Source organism: Ahaetulla prasina, chromosome 4, assembly GCF_028640845.1.
Source record: "Ahaetulla prasina isolate Xishuangbanna chromosome 4, ASM2864084v1, whole genome shotgun sequence".
NCBI lineage: Eukaryota > Metazoa > Chordata > Lepidosauria > Squamata > Colubridae > Ahaetulla > Ahaetulla prasina.
The window spans coordinates 17021376-17041930 of record NC_080542.1 but is presented as its reverse complement, the minus strand read 5'-3'; the positions used below and the strand labels follow the sequence as shown (position 1 = coordinate 17041930).

The following is a 20555-nucleotide window of genomic DNA, read 5'->3' as shown; positions in this document are numbered from 1 at the left end:
GTTGTGAATCCCTCCTCATGAAGTGGGGCCACCGGAATCAGATGGGGCTGTTGATCACGTACCTGGCTCCTTGCTGCGTGACTACAGCCCTACCTGAACTACTAGAGGTGCTTGCCGGCGTGGCGGTTGAGATTCCCAGACTTTTGGTCTTGGGGGATTTCAATTTGCCATCAGCCGGCTTGTCGTCAACGGTGGTTCGGGAGTTCCAGGCCTCCATGACGGCCTTGGACCTGATTCAAATAATTGATGGCCCTACACACATCGGGGGAGGCGCGCTAGACTTGATTTTTATCTCTGGTCAGTGGGTAAATGATCTGGATTTAGGAGATATAGTGAAAGAACCGGTGTCATGGTCAGATCATTTTCTTCTTCGCCTAGACTTTCGGACCGCCGCTCACCACCACAGGGAGATGGAGCCAATGCGTTGGTTCCGTCCCAGGTGCCTGATGGACCCGGAGAGGTTCCTGACGGAGCTTGGGCCGTTTCCTGAGGATCTTACCCATGGCATGACTGAAGAACTGGTTGCGGCCTGGGAACGGGCCGCGGCTGGGGCTTTGGACCGTGTCGTGCCTTTGCGGCCTCTGACCCAGTGCAGCTCTCAATTGGCTCCCTGGTTTTCCGAGGAGCTGAGAGAGATGAAACGCCGGAGAAGACGCCTAGAGAGTACTTGGAGGTCTAGCCGTTCCAAGGCTGATCGGACACTAGTGAGGTCCTTTACTAGGACCTACCTAGTGGCAATGAGGGAGGCGAAGCGTTCCTACGTTTCCACCCTCATTGCATCGGCAGATAACTGCCTGGCCGCCTTGTTTCGGGTGACCCGTTCCCTCCTTCACCAAGAGGGACGGGATGACCCCTTACAGGGACGAGCCGAGGAGTTTAACGGTTATCTATACGATAAAATCGTTCAGCTTTGGGATAGTTTGGACCAAGATTGCGATGATCCAGCCGAGATGACAGAGACTCGTCTTGTTGAGGTTATTTGGGATGGGTTTGATTCTGTGGCTCTCGAGGACGTGGACAGATTGCTGGGGAGGTTACATGCAACTACATGTTTACTGGACCCGTGCCCTTCCTGGTTAGTGCTGGCTGCTCAGGAAGTGACACGAGGCTGGCTCCAGGGGATTATAAATGCTTCTTTGATGGAAGGGGTTTTCCCCGCCACCTTGAAAGAGGCGGTGGTGAGACCCCTCCTCAAGAAGCCTTCCCTGGACCCAGCTATTTTGGGAAATTATCGTCCAGTCTCCAACCTTCGCTTTGTGGCAAAGGTTGTAGAGAGTGTGGTTGCATGGCAGCTCCCCCGGCACCTGGAGGAAGCTGTCTATCTAGACCCGTTCCAGTCCGGCTTCCGACCCGGTTATAGCACGGAGACTGCTTTGGTCGTGTTGGTGGATGACCTCTGGAGGGCCAGGGACAGGGGTTGTTCCTCTGCCTTGGTCCTATTAGATCTCTCAGTGGCTTTTGATACCATCGACCATGGTATCCTGCTGCGCTGGTAGGAGGGATTGGGAGTGGGGGGCACCGTTTATCGGTGGTTCTCCTCCTATCTCTCTGACCGGTCGCAGACGGTGTTGACAGGGGGGCAGAGGTCGTCCTCGAGGCGCCTCACTTGTGGGGTGCCTCAGGGGTCGATTCTCTCACCTCTCCTGTTCAACATCTACATGAAGCTGCTGGATGAGGTCATCAGTGGTTTCGGGGTGAGTTATCATCTGTACGCTGATGATACTCAGCTGTACTTTTCCACCCCGGACCACCCCAACGAAGTAGTCGAAGTGCTGTCCTGGTGCCTGGAAGCTGTACGGGTCTGGATGGGGAGAAACAGACTCAAGCTCAATCCCTCCAAGACAGAGTGGCTGTGGATGCCGGCATCCCGGTACAGTCAGCTGCATCCGCAGCTGACTGTTGGGGGCGAGTTAGTGGCCCCAAAGGAGGTGGTTCACAACTTGGGCGTCCTCCTGGATGGACGGCTGTCTTTTGATGAACATCTGGCGGCCGTCTCCAGGAGGGCCTTTTACCAAGTTCGCTTGGTCCACCAGTTGCGTCCCTTCCTTGACCGGGATGCCTTATGCACGGTCACTCATGCTCTGGATACGTCTAGGCTGGATTATTGCAATGCTCTCTACATGGGGCTGCCCTTGAGGTGCACCCGGAGGCTGCAGTTAGTCCGGAATGCGGCTGCGCGAGTAGTAACGGGAGCCGCTCATGGCTCCCATGTGACATTGCTGCTCCGTAGTCTGCACTGGCTTCCTGTGGTTTTTCGGGTGCGCTTCAAGATTTTGGTTACCATCTTTAAAGCGCTCCATGGCTTAGGACCTGGGTACTTACGAGACCGCCTGCTGTTACCCTTTGCCTCCCACTGACCCGTACGCTCTCACAGAGAGGGGCTTCTCAGGGTGCCGTCCGCTAAACAGTGTTGGCTGGCGGCCCCCAGGAGTAGGGCCTTCTCTGTGGGGGCAGTGATGCTCTGGAACGAACTTCCCTCTGGCCTGCGCCAAGTGCCTGATCTTCGGACCTTCCGTCGTGAGCTCAAAACACATTTATTCATTCAAGCGGGACTGGCATAACTAGTGTTGGATTTTAATTGGGTTTTCTTATTATTTTAAAATTTAAAATTTAATTTTTAACTACCAGCCTTTATAATTTGCTTTGTTTTAATTGTTATCTTAATTGTATATATTTTGTTTTTACCCTTGGCTGTACACCGCCCTGAGTCCTTCGGGAGAAGGACGGTATAAAAATTTAATAAATAATAATAAAATAATAATAATAGCAAATGTTTGAACGGAGCTTGCTGGAAGTAGATAGATTGATAACCCACTGCTAGATTATGGGAATTATCTTCCTTGCATTAACTAGACATGCTGATAAACATGACAAATCTCACTCTTAGAGCACAGAAGTTTTTCCCCCCCCTGTGATCGAAGAATAAAAACATGATTGGGTTTCCCCCCAGGCATGAAAATTTCCTGTAAATCCAGAAGGTGCTAAATCTCCTTTGGGATCCTTTCTAGGTTTGATTTTTCTAATTAGATTCTTTCCTTTTAAACCCAGGACTAGTGGCCAGGGTGTTCCTTTTACTATTTATCCAAGTTATTCCTTCTTACAACTGCTCTTGATTGCCTCCAGGAAATCTTCCTCTGTATTCTATTTTTTTAAAAATTACCAATAACAATTTATAATGCTCTACTGGATTAGGTGTGTTCATCTGGGATTGCCAGTACATTTTATAAATGATACACAATGATTTTCCCCCCTTCCAACCAATTAATCCTGTTCACACCAATATTTTGATCCATGTTGCATGACATAGTCTTGCTTGTTGCAAAAATAACTTGTTAATCCTCCAGCATGGCCCAATCAGGATCTCATACTACCAATATATTTCTTCATTAGGTTGGTTTGTAATACTGTGTCTGATCTCAGTTTTGTTGACTGTCTTATGAAAGGCAGCCTCAGCCTGATTCCTCAGTTGAGAGGAACATCAAGGACTCAATTACACATCCCTGTCCTTCGGGAGAAGAAACAGAGCTAATGGTAACCTGCCTGGACAGAAAGCAGCAATAACATTTGTCACAGACTTTAAATGTTTTAGAGAGATGTCTCTGTATGGTGTTCAGTTTAGATCCAGTTCCCAGAGTTACTTCCCATGATCTAGTCAATTCCTACAGCCTCTTTCAATTACAGTAGTGGCCAAAATTGTGGAAACCTTTTGGGAAAAGTGTATTTTTGAGGTTTGATGGCTAACAACACCACTTTTTTTTTTTTGGAGTTTCAAAATAATCCTATTCCACTGCTGGAATGGCCTAGGAATAGCCCAGATCTTAACCCAATTGAAAATCTATGGAACCGACTAAAGAAACTTGTTAGTCAGAAGTGACCCAGCAATAAAACCCAGTTAATAGAAGCAATCAGTCAACCTTGGTTTCATATTATAACAACTGCAGAACTAAAAGACTTGGTTCATTCCATGGGAAGACGGTGTAAGGCTGTAATTCATGCTAAAGGTTACCCAACTGAGTATTAACTGATGTGGTGATAATTTTTGTATATCTCGTTTTTTCTATGTGTTTCACTTTTCTTCTTTATACTGTAACTGCTATTCTAATAGCAAATCCTTCATAAAAGTTATTGCATTACATTACTTATAAAATATTGGACCTTGCATCTTGATTAAATTATATTTCCATTGATATATAATTTTATAGTACTACTCCCAAGAAAAGTGGCGTTATTAGCTAGTTTTAGAAAATACATTTTTTCCAAAAGGTTTCCACAATTTTGGCCACTAATGTAGAATGAAGACATCTCCTTGGCTGGTAAATTGCATCAGCAATTGTGCTGTGATGTTTCATTTCCTATCTTTGGACTAGAATAACAGAGTTGGAAGGGATCTTGGAGGTCCTCTAGTCCAACTCCCTTTTCAAGCAGGAAACTCTATACCATTTTCAGACAAATGGTTGTCCAATCTCTTCTTAAAAACTCTGGTGTTTGGAGCATCCACAACTTCTGAAAGCAGATTCCTTTCCACATCCAGTTCCACAGAATAATTGTTCTAACTGTCAGAAACTAAGTTTCTCCTTAGTTGTAGGTTCTCTCCTTGATTAGTTTCCACCTATTGCTTCTTGTTCTACCCTCAGGTTCTTTAGAAAATAGGTTGACTCCCTTCTCTCTGTGGCAACCTCTTAGATATTGGAACACTGCTGTTAAGTCACCCCTAGTCCTCCTTTTCATTAAACTAGATTGTTGCATGGAGAAAGATGCTAAAATTCTACATCTAAATTCTAGGGCTGGTTCGTTTCTCCTTTCATGTTAGCTGCCACTGGAATTTCAGACTGGATGTTTATTCCTTTAGCCTTGTTACATCTTAATCCAGGCTATAGGTTTTTAATCTCCTGGGAGGAAAAAAAACATTTATTATCAATATATTGCAGAATTTGAACAGCAATGTCATTGTACCACTCTTAAATGTGGCAAGTTTCGTGAATGGTATCTCCAATCTGGAAGAAACAAATGTCGTGAGCTCCACATTTAATTTATCTCTTTCCCTATTTCCTGTTTCCTTGAGCAAAATTAAGTCCCAATCATCTAGCACTGTGTTCTCTTTCTTCCAGCTCTCTTATAAGAAAATCAAATTAGATTTGGAACTAAAGCTTTTTCAAATAGATCTCTGGAGAAATGTCTGTGTAGATTCTCAATCATCCAGGTCATGGTTGTCCCAAATATGTTTTTCCGAAGGGCAACTGGATTTTGTTGGGGTTTTTTCTTTAAAAAAAAATTCTCATCCAAGAAGGTTCTTTAAAAAGAGGCCACAAAACTTTCCCCTCTACATATTCATCTCTGAGTCCAGCTTCAGTTGTAATCAAAAGAGCTTCCTTTGGAAACATCTCCAACCCACACTGTGTTGTCCTCTAAGTTAGCTTCTGCTACCTGCTGTAATGTTAAGAGGGCCAGTTCTAAAGCTGTATCTACAGTATTAACATATGTCTCCTCCTACATGTTTCATGTGCTAAATGGAACAGTTTACTTGGGTTATTGTTGTGATGAAACACCTGAAGTTTGGTACATAAGTCAAATATTTAGATCTAGACAGTTGTTGTGTTAATGCAGAACACATAGCAATTATTTTTGAACTTCTATGATACTTAATAATAAAATTCAAAAGGCTTCAATGACAGAAGAAACAACAAGGAGTTTATATTTTATTTTTCAAGTCGAAGAATGATTTCCTTTTATTTAGAATTATAGATGAGTTCCTAAGGTTCCCAGCCTCCTCTCTAACCTGATGTTTGTTCTTCAACATTCTTGAAGAGCATTTACTTAATCTAATTTACTTAGATCAGATAAACAATGTCCTATTGTTTCCTTTCGTTATATCCAATTAATATAGTTATTACATACTCATACTTATATATATGCTTATATATTGTATAATTATTTCATGCTAATGCTTATATATATTTTGTGACAAAATAAAATAAATAAAAAAGAGCATTTCCTTCTTATTGATTTGGTAATTCTATTCCACTTTTAAATCCTTTACGGAAATAGATATATTTGTAAATTGTTAAGAATGCTTTATCCTGATTCTTTTTCCTGATTCCAGATGGAACTGACCAATGGAACTACAGCCCATGAATTCATCTTGCTAGGCTTGGAGGACGGGAATCAAAAACGGTTCTTCCTCCTTATCTTTTTTACTATTGTCTACATAAGTACTTTGGCTGAGAACGCCGCTATTATCACGCTAGTGTGTATAGATGCACAATTAGCACAGCTCCCCATGTACCACTTTTTGGCAAACTTCTCCCTGCTGGAGATCTGCTACGTGACCACTACGATGCCCCGTATGCTCTTCGATTTGGCTTCTCCTCAAGGGATCATCTCCTTTCAAGCCTGTTTCATTCAGTTCTACATTTTCTACTCCCTCGGCAGCACTGAAGACTTCTTCCTCTCAGCCATGGCCTTGGATCGGTATCTGGCCATCTGCCACCCACTCTATTACCCAACAATTATGTCTCCAAAGAACTGCTCCAAGCTTGTGGCTAGCTGCTGGATGGCTGGCTTTTTGGTCCATGCTGTCCCCATAATGTTGATCTCTAGGCTGTCTTTCTGTGGCCCCAATGTCTCTGACCACTTTTTGTGTGATCAAGGGCTCCTGTCCTTAGCTTGTCCTCCACTTGGAAATGCTCCACTTATCCTCTTTTCCATGAATATTTTCATCATACTAGGCAACTTAATCTTCGTAACTATTTCCTATGGTGCTATCATTCTCACATTGATCAAATCCTCTAACCAAAGTAGCAGGAAGAAAGCCTTCTCCACCATATCCTTCCATCTCATGGTGGTGACCCTTTTCTATGGTTCTGTGGCAGGAATGTATGTAGCTCCAGGTGTGAAAGATCAGTCACGTGCCTCAAAAATAGTCACTGTCTTCTACACTGCCGTTACACCCTTTCTCAACCCTATGATCTACTGTCTGAGGAACAATCAGATGAAGAAGGCCCTGGACATTTTGCTGAGAAGGGTGCAGTAATGGCTGAGAAAAAAGATCACATTGTGACGACAGGACTGGAAGGGAGAAATCTAATCACCAGCTATGTATACCTTTAATATCAGTGTTGTAAATCTTTTTAGAAAATCTCATACCCTCCAACTCTATTTTTTTAAAGTAGATTTCAAGAACCAAGAAGAACATAATTCATCCTAACTTTCAGGTGAGAGATTCAGATTCATATTTACAATCCTATTATTCTCAATTCAAAATGCAACATTAATAAGGCACAAAAGGTAAAGGTAATGTTTTCCCTTGCCCAGCTGTGTTTGACTCTAGGAGAGGGTGCTCAACTCTCTTTCCTAGCTGAGGGAACCAGAGTTGTCTGAAGACACTTCTGAGGTAATGTGGCTGACATCACTATACCCCGAGGCATATGGAGTGTTATTACCTTCCCTCCAAAGTGGTACCTATTTATCTACTTGCATTTGCATGCTTTTGAACTGCTAGGTTGGCAGGAGCTGCAACAGGAATGGGAGCTCACTCTGTCACCCGTACTTGGGTCTCAAACCCTGCCTTTATATCTTTAAATGAATTTACGACTTCAAATAGGACAATAATTATGGGTTAAATTCTAACTCCTCCAAACTCTGAGGCCGAGTTGGTGAGCCTATGGTACATGTGCCAGAGGTAGGGGCACGTAGAGCCCCCTCTGTGGGCATGCATGCCATCGCCACTCTTCTGCTTTCCAGTGCCAGCTGGTCTTTGTGGTGCCAGAGTGCCGGAAAACGGCCTTAAAAATGGGCAAAAAACAGGACATTTTCTGGGTTGTTTTAAGGCTGTTTTTCAGCCATTTTCAGGCAGTTTTTTGGGCCCAAAACGCCCATGCCTGTGCCAGCCAGCTGGTCTTTGGATTTCTGGTGCTGGCATGCACACGCATGCATGTACATGTATGTGCGTTCCGGTTTGGGCACTCGGTGCTGAAAAGGTTCACCATCACTGCTCTGAGGTGTCCAAAACACATCCACACACAGACAGAAGTTGGCCTAATCTTATTTTGCAATCACAGCAAAATTATTTTACACTGCTTAAGTTGATCCTTCCTGGATCTACCAAAACAAGATATTCAAGTTGACTGTTTCATAGATCTTTCAAATAACTAATATCAGTGTAATCACCTTCCTTCATCTTTCTATATAGATTTTCCATACGGGTAATTACTACAGATAATTCTGCCCCCTTCAAAACCTCCAACTGCTATGAAGTTGACTATACTGCCAGGAAGCCTGCTCAGTTAACCGGATCAACTGTTTGTTGAATCAGATGCATCTAGAACCAGGATTTTCTTTCAGAGATTTTACATTATTGATGTTCTTATTTGATATGAGGTGCTTTCTATTTCAAAATGAGTTCTGGCCCACTCAGTGTGATGATTACATATTACTTTAGTCACATGACAACTGGATACTAGTTGGGCTTGGACTGCCATCCATTGTAGACTGTTTGCTGACCACAATTTTATTTTTATTTGTTTGTTATCTATCTATCTATCTATCTATCTATCTATCTATCTATCTATCTATCTATCTATCTATCTATCATCTCTCTCTCTCTCTCTCTCTCTCTCTCTCTCTCTCTCTCTCTCTCTCTCTCTCTCATTATCTATCTATTATCTATCATCTATCTATCTATCTATCTATCTATCTATCTATCTATCTATCTATCTATCTATCTATCTATCTATCTATCTATCTATCTATCTATCTATCTATCTATCTATCTATCTATCTATCTATCTATCTATCTATCTATCTATCTATCTATCTATCTATCTATCTATCTATCTATCTATCATCTATCGCTAGGCAATAACTTCCTGACATTAGAAAGAGCAAGATTTGCATAAAGAATTAAGCTTCAGCCAATCATCAGAAATGAATTGTAATTTTATGCTAACTTCATTTCATCAACCAATCTGAAATTTGAAATTTCTTTCTTAGAAATTCTGAACACCTGAAAATGAGCAAAATCAATCTTTGAGGCTGGCTGGGATTTTTATAGGAGTCCCATCTCTGCTTAGACCTCAAATACATTTGTTTATAGAATTATTTATTTAGATCTTTTTATAGTGAGAGATACTCTGCCCTTCTGGAACAGAAGAAAGAAATTATGGGCAATGAACTCCTTTGGATGTTTAAAAAAAAGCATGAGTAATATGAATATTTTACTCTTCCTGCTCAATACCACTAGGCCATTTTTTTTGCTTGATCTCAGAACATCTAATTTTGTTTTCCCCAAAATTGATTTGCAGTGAACGATCCCTACTAGAAAGTGTCAAAGCTTTCATTGTTCTCCTTAGACCTTCTGAGGTTCTTGGACCTCCTTTATATTCATCCAATAGTCCCGTTGTCATGGGTGTCCTGATTAAGCGATAGTGGTCTTCTTTGGTTAAATAACCCTATTGAGCATCTTTGTAGACATGCCATTCTATTTGGACCTTATCTTCCAATAAGTGTTATGCTGCAATGCAGATATGAAGGCAAGAAGATGACAGTTCAGCCAGTCAAGAATGAGCATACAAATCAGTAAAATAAGATAAAGTGTTTGAATAAAAGTTGCAATAAGCACTTCGTTTAATGAAGCACTTCGTTTAATGAAAAGAAGGATTAGGGGGTGACATGATAGCACTGTTCCAATATCTCAGGGGCTGCCACAAAGAAGAGGGAGTCAAGCTATTCTCCAAAGCATCTGAGGGTAGAACAAGAAGCAATGGGTGGAAACTAATCAAGGAGAGAAGCAACCTAGAACTAAGGAGAAATTTTTTGACAATTAGAACAATGAATCAGTGGAACAACTTGCCTCCAGAAGTAGTGAATGTTCCAACACTGGAAGTTTTTAATTTATTTATTTTAATTTATTTTATTTTGTCACAACATCATATAAAAAGTATTATATAGTATATAAACATATATATGAGCAAATATTAGGAGGTATAAGCATCAATATATATATAGGAAGAAGAAAAGAAAAGAAAAACAATAGGACAGGAACGGTAGGCACGTTTGTGCGCTTATGCATGCCCCTTATGGTCCTCTTAGGAATGGGGTGTGGTCAATAGTAGAAAGTTTTTGGTTGAAGCTTTTAGGATTATGAGAAGATACCACAGAGTCAGATAAAGTATTCCAAGCTCTGATGATTCTGTTACAGAAGTCATATTTTCTGCAATCTAGATTAAAATGGTTAACATTAAGTTTAAATCTGTTGGTTGCTCTTGTATTGTTGCAATTAAAGCTGAACTAGTCTTTAACAGGAAGGACATTACAATAGATGATTCTGTGAGTTAAACTTAGGTCTTGTCGAAGGCGACGGAGTTCCAAGTTTTCTAAGCCTAGGATTTCAAGTCTGGTGGGATAAGGTATTTTGTTATTTTCACAGGAATGGAGAACTCTTCTTGTAAAATATTTCTGGACTCGTTCAATTGTATTGATGTCAGAGATGTGGTGAGGGTTCCAAACAGGCGAGCTATATTCTAGAATTGGTCTAGCAAATGTTTTATATGCTCTGGTTAGCAGTGTAGTGTTTTTGGAAAAGAAGCTACGCAGGATTAGGTTTACAACTCTTAGAGCCTTTTTTGCTATGTAGTTACAGTGGGCTTTGACACTTAGATCATTTGACATGAAAACTCCAAGGTCTTTAACGGGGTGGGGTCATCTGTAAGGTAATGTCCCTCAAGTATGTACTTAGTGTTTGGGTTCTTTTTTCCAATATGTAAGACTGAGCATTTGCTGGTTGAGATCTGGAGTTGCCAAGTTTTAGACCAAGTGGTTAGATGATCAAGGTCTTTTTGGATGATAGATGCATTGTCTGTGGTATTAAATAGTTTGACATCGTCAGCAAAGAGAACACAATTACTTGCGATATGGTCACAAAGATCATTAATGTATAGTATGAAGAGTGTTGGTCCAAGGATGCTGCCTTGAGGAACGCCACTCTTGACAGGAACAGGATTTGATAGAGCATTGCCAATTTTGACCACTTTTTGTCTGTTGGACAGAAAAGCAGATATCCATTTGTGAAGGGGTCCTGAAATGCCGTAGGATTTTAGTTTTAGGAGAAGTTTATCGTGTACTACTGAGTCAAAAGCTTTGCAGAAGTCTATGTAGATTGCATCTATTGTTTTGCCTTGATCAAGATTTGTAGTCCATATGTTTTTACAGTGAAGAAGTTGTAAGTTGCATGATAATTTTTTCCTGAAACCAAATTGTTTATTGGAGAGTAGGTTGTTAGTTTCTAAGTGTGAGGTAATGGATTGGTTGATGATTGATTCCATGACTTTGCAGGTGATGCAGCACAGAGAGATTGGTCTCTAATTTTCAACTAAGCTGGAGTCTCCTTTTTTGAAGATAGGGATGACTGTGGCTAGTGACCAAAGTTTGGGAAGGGAACTGGTAGTGAAGGCTTTATCAAAGATTATGCTTAGGGGTTCTGCTATATTAGTGGAAAGTTTTTTTAATAAGTATGCACATAGTCCATCAGGTCCAATAGATAGCGATGGTTTCAAGTTATGAAGAGCTTTTTCAACGTTATCTTCTGTGAAATCTATATGGGTTACGTCATCATATTCAATGCTAGTGCGTTTATGGAATGTCGGATATGTGTTATTGCTGTTAACAAAAACTGAGCCAAAGAAACTGTTGAAGAGGTTAGCTTTAACTGTTTCATCATTGTATTCTTTGTTGTTAGAATCTTTTAGTGGTGGGATGGATCTTGAGTCTTTAAGTTTGTTGTTCACAAAATTATAAAAGGCACGATTGGAATTTGTGCGCAAAAGGTTCTCTTCTTCTTGGTGTGATAATTTGTGCATTCAGTTTTTATTTGGTTGCATATATTTTTGTAGTGGTTTTTGAAATTTGCTATACAGCCTTTTTTGTTTCTTTTCCAGAGGGATTTTTTTTTTGATTGAAGCTTTTTTATTGATATGGGTAGTTTGCTTTTCCTGGTCATGGTGGTCATATGTGGTACATATAGTTTAATGACTTTATTGATTTCAAGTAGGAAAACTCTATAGTGGTCTTCAGCGGTTGTGCAGGTTGCAAACAGATTTTGCCAGTCCAGAAATGAAAGATTGTTGTTTATAAGATCGTAGTTGGCTTTTTTGAAATTGTAGCTGGGAATACTATTGTTATTACGATTTAAGTATGGACGTATACTGAGACGAAAATCAATCATGCAGTGGTCACTGTTGGAAAAAGGTTCTTTAATTTGTAGTCCATAAATTGAGTTGGAGTTGCTGCAGAAGATGAGATCAAGGCAGTTGTTGAGTCTTGTGTTGTTAGTTACAAGTTGTTCAAGACCTAGGTTTGTAACAGTGTTGTATAGTGTAGTATGGATTGGATCAGTTGTACATTCATTAGTTATCCAGTTTATGAGAGGTAGATTTAGGTCACCCAGGAAGATGAGAGGATATGGGCAAGAGGTAGCCCATGTTAGCAGTGAGGTTAGCATGTTTGCATGGGTAATGTCATAGTCAGGGGCTCTGTAGCATAGTAAGAATCGAAGAGTAGTGTTGAGGGATAGGTTGCATACAATCGTTTCAGGAAGAGAAAGTTTTTGTGCAACTTGGATATTTGTTAGATTCAGTGACTTTTTGTAAAAGATAGCCACTCCACCACCTCTTCGGTTTTCACGATCTGATCGATAAACTTGATATTCTTTGTTTGAGATAATGGAGTCAGGAAGGGATGAGTTCAGCCATGTTTCACAAACAAAAATAATATCTAATGTACCACTGTTTAACAAGAGGATAAATTCAGGTAATTTGTTAACAATGCTTCTTGCATTTATCAATTTACATTTGAGATCTGTAGTAATTGGTGTTGTAGAGGTAAGGGGTGTGCATACCTAGTTTTGGATGTTTGTAGGTTGGGGGTTGTGCACAATAGGTGGTTGAATAGATGGTTGGATGGGTGGTTGGATGTTTTGTATTGAGATGTTTGGTTGAATGGTTGGTTGGGTGGCTGGTTGGATGGTAGTTTGGCTGGTTGGATGGATGGCTGGATGGATGGATGGTTGGGTGGATTGTTGGATGGCTGTTTGGATGGTTGGTTGAATGGATGGTAGATTGGATGGTTGGATGGTTGGTTGAATGGATGGTAGGGTGATGGGTACTTGGTTGAATAATGGGATGGCTGGTTGATTGTTATGGGTGATGGGGGGTTTGGAGGTGATTTTTTGATTGAAGGTTTTATTTTTTATGCAATCTGCACGGTAGTCGATGTATAGGTTGGATTCGCCATTGTCTTGTCTTTGTTTAAGTTCTGTGCGAAGTTCACGAGAATTTATCCATTGTAGAAAAGATAGATCAGGATGTGATCTAAGTTTACTGTAGGCGGGGTTGGTATTAGCAATTGAGTTTATGGTATAAATGAATTTACGTTTGCTGTCCTCATTTATACATGTAACTCTACAAAATCTTGGTGCTGTTGACCCATCACTGTTTTTATATTCCGGTCCATCTCTGGAGACAGCAATTATTTCATTTGGGAAGATGGTTGATGAGTTATATCCAATGATGTTGCCATTTGTCTGAAATGGTGTATGATTTCCTGCCTAAGCAGGGGGTTAAACTAGAAGACCTCCAAGGTCCCTTCCAACTCTATTATTCTATTCTATTCTATTCTGTTCTGTTCTATTCTATTCTATTCTATTCTATTCTATTCTATTCTATTCTATTCTATTCTATTCTATTCTATTCTATTCTATTCTATTCTTTCTTATTTATACATTGAAAGTTTGATGCTCAAAAGCTGGCTAATCTTCCTTTCTGTTCATAGAAATGCTGATACTTGACAACACAGTATCAACAGTAGAAACCTTCAAATTTCTAGGTTCTATCATATCGCAAGATCTCAAATGGACAGCTAATATCAAAAACATCATTAAAAAAGGACAACAAAGAATGTTCTTTCTGCGCCAACTCAGTAAGCTCAAACTGCCCAAGGAGCTGCTGATCCAATTCTACAGAGGAATTATTGAATCTGTCACCTCTATAACTGTCTGGTTCGGTTCTGCAACCCAACAAGAAAAACACAGACTTCAGAGGATAATTAGAACTGCAGAAAAAACAATTGCTACCAACCTGCCTTCCATTGAGGACCTGTATACTGCACGAATCAAGAAGAGGGCCGTGAAAATATTTACAGATCCCTCACATCCTGGACATAAACTGTTTCAACCCCTACCCTCAAAACGACGCTATAGAGCACTGCACACCAGAACAACTAGACACAAGAACAGTTTTTTCCCGAAAGCCATCACTCTGCTAAACAAATAATTCCATCAACACTGTCAGACTGTTTACTGAATCTGCACTACTATTAATCGTTTCATAGTTCTCATCACCAATCTCTTTCCACTTATGACTGTATGAATATAACTTGTTGCTGGCAATCCTTATGATTTATATTGATATATTGACCATCAATTGTGTTGTAAATGTCGTACCTTGATGAACGTATCTTTTCTTTTATGTACACTGAGATCATATGCACCAAGACAAATTCCTTGTGTGTCCAATCACACTTGGCCAATAAATTATATTCTATAATTAATCTCCATCCCCATTTAGAGTATACCAGCTGATCTTTCAGAGTGAAGAGTGAATTCATGGTTGATTTCCTCAAATAATTGGCAAAATAATTCTCTGCCAATTCAAATGTCACAGAATCTCCTTATGGGTTTTCTGGATTTGAATAGTCTAGTTAGTTTATTTACTAGAGGCTTGCAAAGTATCCAAGAGATAGCTATGTATGGTGCTCAGTTTGGATGCAGCACGAAAAGTTAATCAGAAGGAGCTGTTTAATAGAGGATGGTGCTGAAATTCTACATGTAAATTCTTGGGCTGGGTTATTTGGTCTCTCCTATCAGTAAAGTTTTTCCTTAAGAAAACTCCACAATAGCCAGGCAAGGAGATGCTAAAGATACTTACTTTAAATCTGACTACTGGCACATTTATTAAATGACTCAGGGTAGCAATGAGAAACGTTTTGATTTGGAGCAATTGCTTATCTTTTCTTGACTCTCTCAGTTCTCTTTCCAAGACAGACTCTCAGATCAAGTCTGAGCTTACAGCCTACAAAGCCCAAGCTCTGAGATGCCTCCTACTAATTTCTGTGATTGGGTCAATGTTCATAGTGCTTTGAACAAGAAACCACTGTCTCAGAACCTCTGGAGTTTTCTATAGGGTCCAAATGCAGATGCTCTTCCTCTTTACATTGTGGCAGCTCCTTCATGAGGTTTAGTCCTTCAATCTTCCTCCACATTATCTCTGAGTTCAGCTTCAAGTTGAAATGAAAGGAGCATCCCTGTCAGTGCTTTGAATCCATGCCCTGTTATCATCCATGTGTGGCTCTATTGCTTGCTCTGATGGCAATTCTAGGGCTGTATCTATGTGGGAAGAAGACATAACCAGCAGTGACAAAAGGAAGAGCCACCACCAAGACAATGGTGAGGTAAAAGAAGTCTGAGGGTGAGGCAGAAATGTAATTTGAGAAAGCAACCCAAACAGGGCAGTGGTGGGTTTCAATTTTTTTTTTACTATCGGTTCTGTGGCCGTGGCTTGGTTGGCGTGTCATGGCTTGGTGGGTGTGGCTTGGTGGATGAGGCAGGAGAAGAATATTGTAAAATCTCCATTCCCTCCCCACTCCAGGGGAAGGTTACTGCAAAATCCCCATTTCCTCCCGATCAGCTGGAACTCAGGAAGCAGAGAATAGATGGGGGCAGGGCCAGTCAGAATTTTTACTACCGGTTCTCCAAACTACTCAAAATTTCTGCTACCGGTTCTCCAGAATTGGTCAGAACCTGCTGAAACCCACCTCTGAAACAGGGCCCTGATGAAGATAAAGGGAGGGAAGAGGAAGATATTCAGAATGGCAAGGTCATATTACTGTAACCTTAGAATAAAAGTAGTATTAATATTCATAGTTTTGGTTTCATTGTCTAGCCCACTTTGAAGAGATAGCAGAATTTATCATCTCTGGTTTCATCTATATTTTATGTTACATGGAACAATTTACTGCAGTTATTGATGGGGTGAAGATATTGCATGTTTTTCAGTGCTGAGAATTATGCAGCGTTGCATAACTCCGAGTTCAAATATTTAGGACAAGAAAGTTGTGAGAATGATGTACCCATAGCAGTTGTTGTTGTGTTTCTATCATACTCTACCCTGTTTTTCCTCAAAATAAGACATCCCCTGATAATAAGTCCAATCGGGCTTTTGAGCACATGGCAATAAGGCCAAGTGCTTATTTCAAAGTTCAAAAAAATATAAGACAGGGGGAAACCTTATTTTTGGGGAAACACGGTAGTAATAGTCTTAAAAGGAATTCAGTTGAAGAAGACACTGCCAATAATGAGTTTATTTTTTATTTTTATTTTTCACATTGATACATGATATCCCTTTCCCCTTTTTTGTAAAAGGGTCTCATCTTTCTAATCTATTGTCCATGTTCTTTCTTTCTTTCTTTCTTTCTTTCTTTCTTTCTTTCTTTCTTTCTTTCTTTCTTTCTTTCTTTCTTTCTTTCTTTCCTTCCTTCCTTCCTTCCTTCCTTCCTTCCTTCCTTCCTTCCTCCTTCTTTCTTTCTTTCTTCCTTCCTTCCTTCCTTCCTTCCTTCCTTCCTTCCTTCCTTCCTTCCTTCCTTCCTTCCTTCCTTCCTTCCTTCCTTCCTTCCTTTCTTTCTGCTTATAATATAAAATATGAAAATACAAGAGCCAAAAATAGGGAACAAAGGGGAGGAAAAGGGGATAGAGAAAAGTGTAGGAAAGAGGGGAAGCAAGAAAAAAAAAGCATTGACTTCCGACTCCCTCTGGTGCAGTAGAATAATTCAGTAACATCAAACCACAACTTTTTACTTTTCCATAATAATATAGATTAGTATAACAACAAATCTATTCAATCAGTAAAACTCAAAATCCAAGTTTCATCCCCCCCCCAGTCCAGAAGTGGTTTCCAAGTAGAAAGAAAAGTACTTATGTTCTTATCTTTGATCAAAATAGTCAATTTAGCCATCTCTGCTAACACCATCAACTTTGCAGCCAATAATCCATCGTTCTTGAAAAGTTTTTATTGAAGAGTAGACCTTGGAGAGGAGAGGGGGCAATGTCAAAGAAATTCCTTCTTGCTATAAAAGTTATTCATAATCAGTTGGCACCTAAATAAATTAAATTGTCAATTCCAGCTGTTCCTCATTTACAAATTTTTAGACGATGGATAGAATCTTTCAGAAATATTTGTGAATGGTACTTCTTTAATAGTGTGGAACAGTCTGCTTTCTTTCTCTTTGATTCCAGATGGATCCGTCCAATGAGACCACAGTCCAGGAATTCATTTTACTGGGTTTGGAGAGTGGGCTGCAATGGCGATTCTACCTACTTATCCTGTTTAGTTTAACTTACATAATAACTTTGATTGAAAACACCACTATTATCACTCTGGTACATATAGATGACCATTTGGCTCAGCTGCCCATGTACATCCTCTTGGGAAATTTCTCCTGGTTGGAAATGTGCTTCGTGACCACTTCCATGCCTCGTATGATCTTTGATCTGGCTTCCCCTCAAGGAATCATCTCCTTCCAAGCCTGTTTCCTTCAGTTCTACGTTTTCTTCTCGTTTGGCAGCACTGAATGCTTCTTCCTCTCAGCCATGGCCTTGGATCACTATTTAGCCATTTGCCACCCACTCCGCTACCCAACAATTATGTCTTCAAGAAACTGTTCCAAGCTTGTAGCTGGTTGCTGGATTTCTGGGTTCTTGGGTTACGCTGTCCCAGTGACTTTGATCTCCAGACTGTCCTTCTGTGGCTCCAACATCATTGATAATTTTGTGTGTGATCAAGGCCTCCTCTCCCTGGCTTGCCCACCTTTTAAAAATGCTTCCTTTATCAGTCAGATTTCTATGAATATTTTGATTATATTGGGTAACATTGTCTTTGTCACTATCTCCTATGGTGTTATAATTGTCACACTGATCAAATCCTCTAACCAACACAGTAGAAAGAAAGCCTTCTCTACCATATCCTTCCATCTTGTGGTGGTGATCCTTTTCTATGGTTCTGTGGCAGGAATGTATGTAGCTCCAAGTGGAGATGGTCAGTCAAATGTCACTAAAATAGTCACCGTCTTCTACACCGCCATTACACTGTTTCTCAACCCCATGATCTATTGTCTGAGGAACGATCAGGTGAAGGAGGCTCTGGGCAGGTTGCTGAAAAGGATGGAGCAAAGGCTGAGAATTAAAAAATGATGTATGTAAATGGTTGTGAATGAGAAAATGAATAGGTAAGTTGTGTAATATTTATGATGGTCTTTTTGAATAGCTTAAAAGTTGAATATTTAAATAGATTTGATTCAATACTATTGGATTGGAATGGAATGAGCTGGAGTGGAGAGGATGAAAAAATATAAAGAATTTTTTTCTCTCATATCTTTTACACCTGCAACCACGTGGTCCAAAATAAACCTTGAATACTTTTGGCAAATACATAACAGAAAGCTACTTCTGCCATTAAGTATATAACTTCATTTTTAACCGTTCCTCTCATTTCAGCATTGTTCTGGCTGGCCTATTCATTGAAATGACCCAGTGAAATAAAAATGCAATAATAACGTTGTAAATGAAATGAAAGAGACTGACTGCTGTTTTGATGGCAGGATGAGTCATATGGCTGTTCTAGTAGGTTAGAATTGTGCATGTACACATACATGGATGTTTGTGTCCCTAAATCATGACAGTTTCATATCACGTTGTCTCTGTCACATGTCTACATCTGTTTACCACTGAATTTTTTAAATCCCATAAAATTACCTTTAACTGATCTCCTGAGTGCTGTGGAGCTAAATGAGTGAGACTTTGAGTCGGCCTCCTTAATTCCATTACGTTTGGTTGAATCTGGAGAAGAGGAAAAAGGAGACCTCTTGATAATATCTAAATAAGTAGGAGGCCAAAGCTGAAAGGAGAATAGAAGTTCTTACGTGATAATGAAAAAGCAGAGGCAGAACAAATACTCAAAAAATCCTAAAGAGGGATTTCAATCGTACAAAGTACCCATAAAAGAGGTCTAGGGATATCCATTTGTCTGAAATGGTATAGGGCAGGGGTGTCCATACTTGGCCTCTTGAAGAGTGGTCAACTTCAACTCCCAGAATTCCTCAGGCAGCATGAGCTACAAATATGAGCAAGTTGCTGGCTGGGAAATTCTGGGAGTTGAAGTCCACCACGCTTCAAGGGGCCAAGTTTGGACATTCCTGGTATAGGGTTTCCTGCTTAAGCTGGAGGTTGGATTAGAAGACTTCCAAGGCCCCTTCCAACACTGTTATTCTGTTATTCATAAATGAGATCTTGAGAATAAATAATATTGCTATTATTAAAAAAAGAGGATTAGAATGATCAAATACTGAGATTTACGCTTCCCAATATGTAAAAGCAGGTGTTCTTCTATGCTTACATTCGCTGTTGTCTCCCAAAATACCAACAGTCTCCATGCAATTTGTCAATGATGGCCTATCGCCAGGAAGGTCTATAGCTACTGACCAGTTACTTTGTTTTGTAAGGAGATAATAGCACAAGAATATAAAGTATTAATACCACTTTATAATTTATTTATTTATTTATTTATTTATTTATTTATTTATTTATTTATTTATTTATTTATTTATTTATTTATTTATTTATTTATTTATTTTGTCACAACAATATATGTAACTATCATACAGAAAGGTTATATAGTATATAAAGGTATAAGCATATATATATATATATATATGTATGTATGTATGTATGTATGTATGTATGTATGTATGTATATATATATATATATATAGGAAGAAGAAAAGAAAAACAATAGGACAGGAACGGTAGGCACGTTTGTGCGCTTATGCACGCCCTTATGGTCCTCTTAGGAATGGGGTGAGGTCAATAGTAGAAAGCTTTTGGTTAAAGCTTTTAGGATTATGAGAAGAGACCACAGAGTCAGGTAAAGTATTCCAAGCACTGATGATTCTGTTACAGAAGTCATATTTTCTGCAATCTAGATTAAAGCGGTTGACATTAAGTTTAAATCTATTGGTTGCTCTTGTATTATTGCAATTAAAGCTGAAGTAGTCTTTGACAGGAAGGACATTACAATAGATGATTCTATGAGTTAAACTTAGGTCTTGTCGAAGGCGACGGAGTTCCAAGTTTTCCAATAATGCCTTAGTAATGCCTCAATTTTGGTTGCCATGATGTAAAAAAGATGTTGAGACTCTAGAAAGAGTGCAGAGAAGAGCAACAAAGATGATGAGGGGAATGGAGGCTAAAACATATGAAGAACGGTTGCAGGAACTGGGTATGTCTAGTTTAATGAAAAGAAGGACTAGGGGAGACATGATAGCAATGTTCCAATATCTCAGGGGCTCCCACAAAGAAGAGGGAGTCAAACTATTCTCCAAAGCACCTGAGGGTAGAACAAGAAGCAATGGGAGGAAACTAACCAAGGAGAGAAGCAACTTAGAACTAAGGAGAAATT

General features: G+C 39.9%; 2 protein-coding genes across 2 annotated transcripts; both read left to right on the top strand.

Annotated features, from left to right (window-relative positions):
* The first annotated feature begins 6100 nt into the window (after nucleotides 1-6100).
* On the top strand, nucleotides 6101-7030 carry LOC131196857 (olfactory receptor 11G2-like). Its single transcript, XM_058180265.1, has one exon. The coding sequence runs from the start codon at nucleotides 6101-6103 to the stop codon at nucleotides 7028-7030; it is 930 nt and encodes a 309-aa protein (XP_058036248.1).
* Nucleotides 7031-17338: 10308 nt separating this feature from the next.
* On the top strand, nucleotides 17339-18292 carry LOC131198041 (olfactory receptor 11G2-like). Its single transcript, XM_058182551.1, has one exon. The coding sequence runs from the start codon at nucleotides 17339-17341 to the stop codon at nucleotides 18290-18292; it is 954 nt and encodes a 317-aa protein (XP_058038534.1).
* The last annotated feature ends 2263 nt before the right edge of the window (nucleotides 18293-20555 follow it).

What these genes read in the sequence shown, in the direction of transcription:
- LOC131196857 (XM_058180265.1), top strand. Translation starts at nt 6,101, where the DNA reads ATGGAACTGACCAATGGAACTACAGCCCATGAATTCATCTTGCTAGGC.
- LOC131198041 (XM_058182551.1), top strand. Translation starts at nt 17,339, where the DNA reads ATGGATCCGTCCAATGAGACCACAGTCCAGGAATTCATTTTACTGGGT.